We start from the raw sequence: 2,042 nt of genomic DNA, 5'->3' as shown, positions 1-2,042 counted from the left end.
ATAATGTTACTTCATAAATCCACAAGGAAAGTTCAGTCCATTTCACCCTCTTTTACATGCAAAATTCTGAACAATCAATCAAAGACCACAGTTATTCCCAGAAGATTGCCACTAATCCGTCCACCACCGCCTCCTGGTTCACCGTATACATTTCCACCGCAACTTAACCCTCTTCAGAAACTAGCAGCTTTTGCCCTTGACATGGTGGAAAAATCGGTTGTAACAGAATTGGAGAAGAAACAAAAGCCGAACCGGAGTGTTGATCCGGCAATTCAGCTTGAAGGAAACTTTGCACCGGTTCAAGAGAGCCCAGTCCAACACGGGCTTGAAGTTGTGGGCACCATTCCAGCTGATGTGGATGGAGTGTACGTTCGAAACGGTGCCAACCCATTGTTCTCGCCAACCAACGGCCACCACCTGTTCGATGGTGACGGCATGGTTCACGCCGTCACGTTGTCTGCCGGAAATCAAGCCAGGTACTCCTGCCGGTTCACTAAAACAAACCGGTTGGTTCAAGAATCCACACTTAGGAGGCCGGTTTTTCCTAAGCCAATGGGAGGGCTGCATGGCCACTTGGGCTTGGCTCGACTCGCACTTTTCTTTACTCGGTCTTTGATTGGCTTGGTCAGCGTGTCTCAAGGCATGGGAGTAGCCAATGCCGGCTTAGTCTACTTCAACGGTCGGCTCCTAGCCATGTCCGAGGATGATCTTCCGTACCACATCCATATCACAAGTAACGGTGATATCGAGACGATCGGACGGTTCGATTTCGATGGACAGATCAAAGATCCTCTAATTGCTCACCCCAAGGCGGACCCGGCCACAGGGGATCTCTATACTTTGAGCTACAATGTAATTAAAAAACCATACCTAAAATTCTTCAAGTTTGACAAGTGCGGTAAAATGTCACGTGAGGTATTGATTTCGCTCGAGCAGCCGACTATGATACATGACTTTGCCATAACAGAAAGTCACGTGATCATCCCTGATCATCAAGTAGTGTTCAGGATGTCAGAAATGATTCGGGGCAGGTCACCCGTTTTCCATGACCCGAATAAGGTATCTCGGTTTGGGATTTTGTCGAAAAATGCAGTAGACGAATCAAGAATCAAGTGGATTGATGTGCCAGATTGTTTTTGTTTCCATATGTGGAATGCATACGAGGAAATTAATGAAAACGGGGATAAAATCATCGTGGTCATAACCTCATGCATGACACCACCATGTGCAATATTCTCGGACAGTGATGACTTGTTACGAAGCGAATTATCTGAGATCCGATTGAATTTAAAAACAAGCGAGTCAATTCGAAAAGTTATCGTATCAGGCATGAACCTAGAAGTAGGACAAGTGAACAAACATCGATTAGGCCTAAAAACCCGGTACATATATTTGGCCATAGCCGATCCATGGCCAAAATGTAGTGGCATTGCTAAGGTCAACTTACTCACTAGAAAAGTTACGAAATTTTTATACGGAGAGGAAAAATTTGGTGGCGAGCCATGTTTTGTGCCGAGCAAGGAAGACGAGGGAGAAGAAGGAGGATTTCTCATGAATTTGGTAAGAGATGAAAAGGGACAAAAGTCTGAATTAGTGATAGTAAATGCTTCAAAAATGAAGCAAGTAGCTTCAATTAAGATACCTACAAGGGTGCCATATGGTTTTCATGGTACATTTGTTAGTTCACAAGAATTAAGAAAACAATCATTATGTTAAGATGTAGTGTTTTATAAGACAAATATCATAGTACATAATTAGTTATTTTCGTTTTTGTGGAAAATTTGCCAACAAGAATTTTCATTTGCACGACAACAATATTCATTGTGTAATTAAATGGAGAAAATTATATAACAAAAAGATTCAAAAAGAAGCTAATACATATAGTTTAACGTTTAAAATATCATCCAAATTTGATTAAGATTGCTTAATTGCATAAGATATTCCTAGTAAGATTGAATATATTGTGAAGTATGAAACAAGATGAGCAAATTGATTTTGAAATTGTTGACAAAATGTTCGAACTTTTTGTACTATGTAGGCCT

The 2,042-nt window shown here is 41.3% G+C and overlaps 1 protein-coding gene across 1 annotated transcript; it reads left to right on the top strand.

Annotated features, from left to right (window-relative positions):
* Window positions 1-3: 3 nt before the first annotated feature.
* Window positions 4-1,716, top strand: LOC111386468 (9-cis-epoxycarotenoid dioxygenase NCED6, chloroplastic). The gene has a single exon (XM_023010934.1). The coding sequence runs from the start codon at window positions 4-6 to the stop codon at window positions 1,714-1,716; it is 1,713 nt and encodes a 570-aa protein (XP_022866702.1).
* The last annotated feature ends 326 nt before the right edge of the window (window positions 1,717-2,042 follow it).

The sequence above is a fragment of the Olea europaea genome, unplaced genomic scaffold (assembly GCF_002742605.1).
Source record: "Olea europaea var. sylvestris unplaced genomic scaffold, O_europaea_v1 scaffold3564, whole genome shotgun sequence".
Classification (NCBI taxonomy): Eukaryota; Viridiplantae; Streptophyta; class Magnoliopsida; order Lamiales; family Oleaceae; genus Olea; species Olea europaea.
Note: the sequence above shows the minus strand (reverse complement) of the source record. Positions and strands in the feature narration are given on the sequence as shown.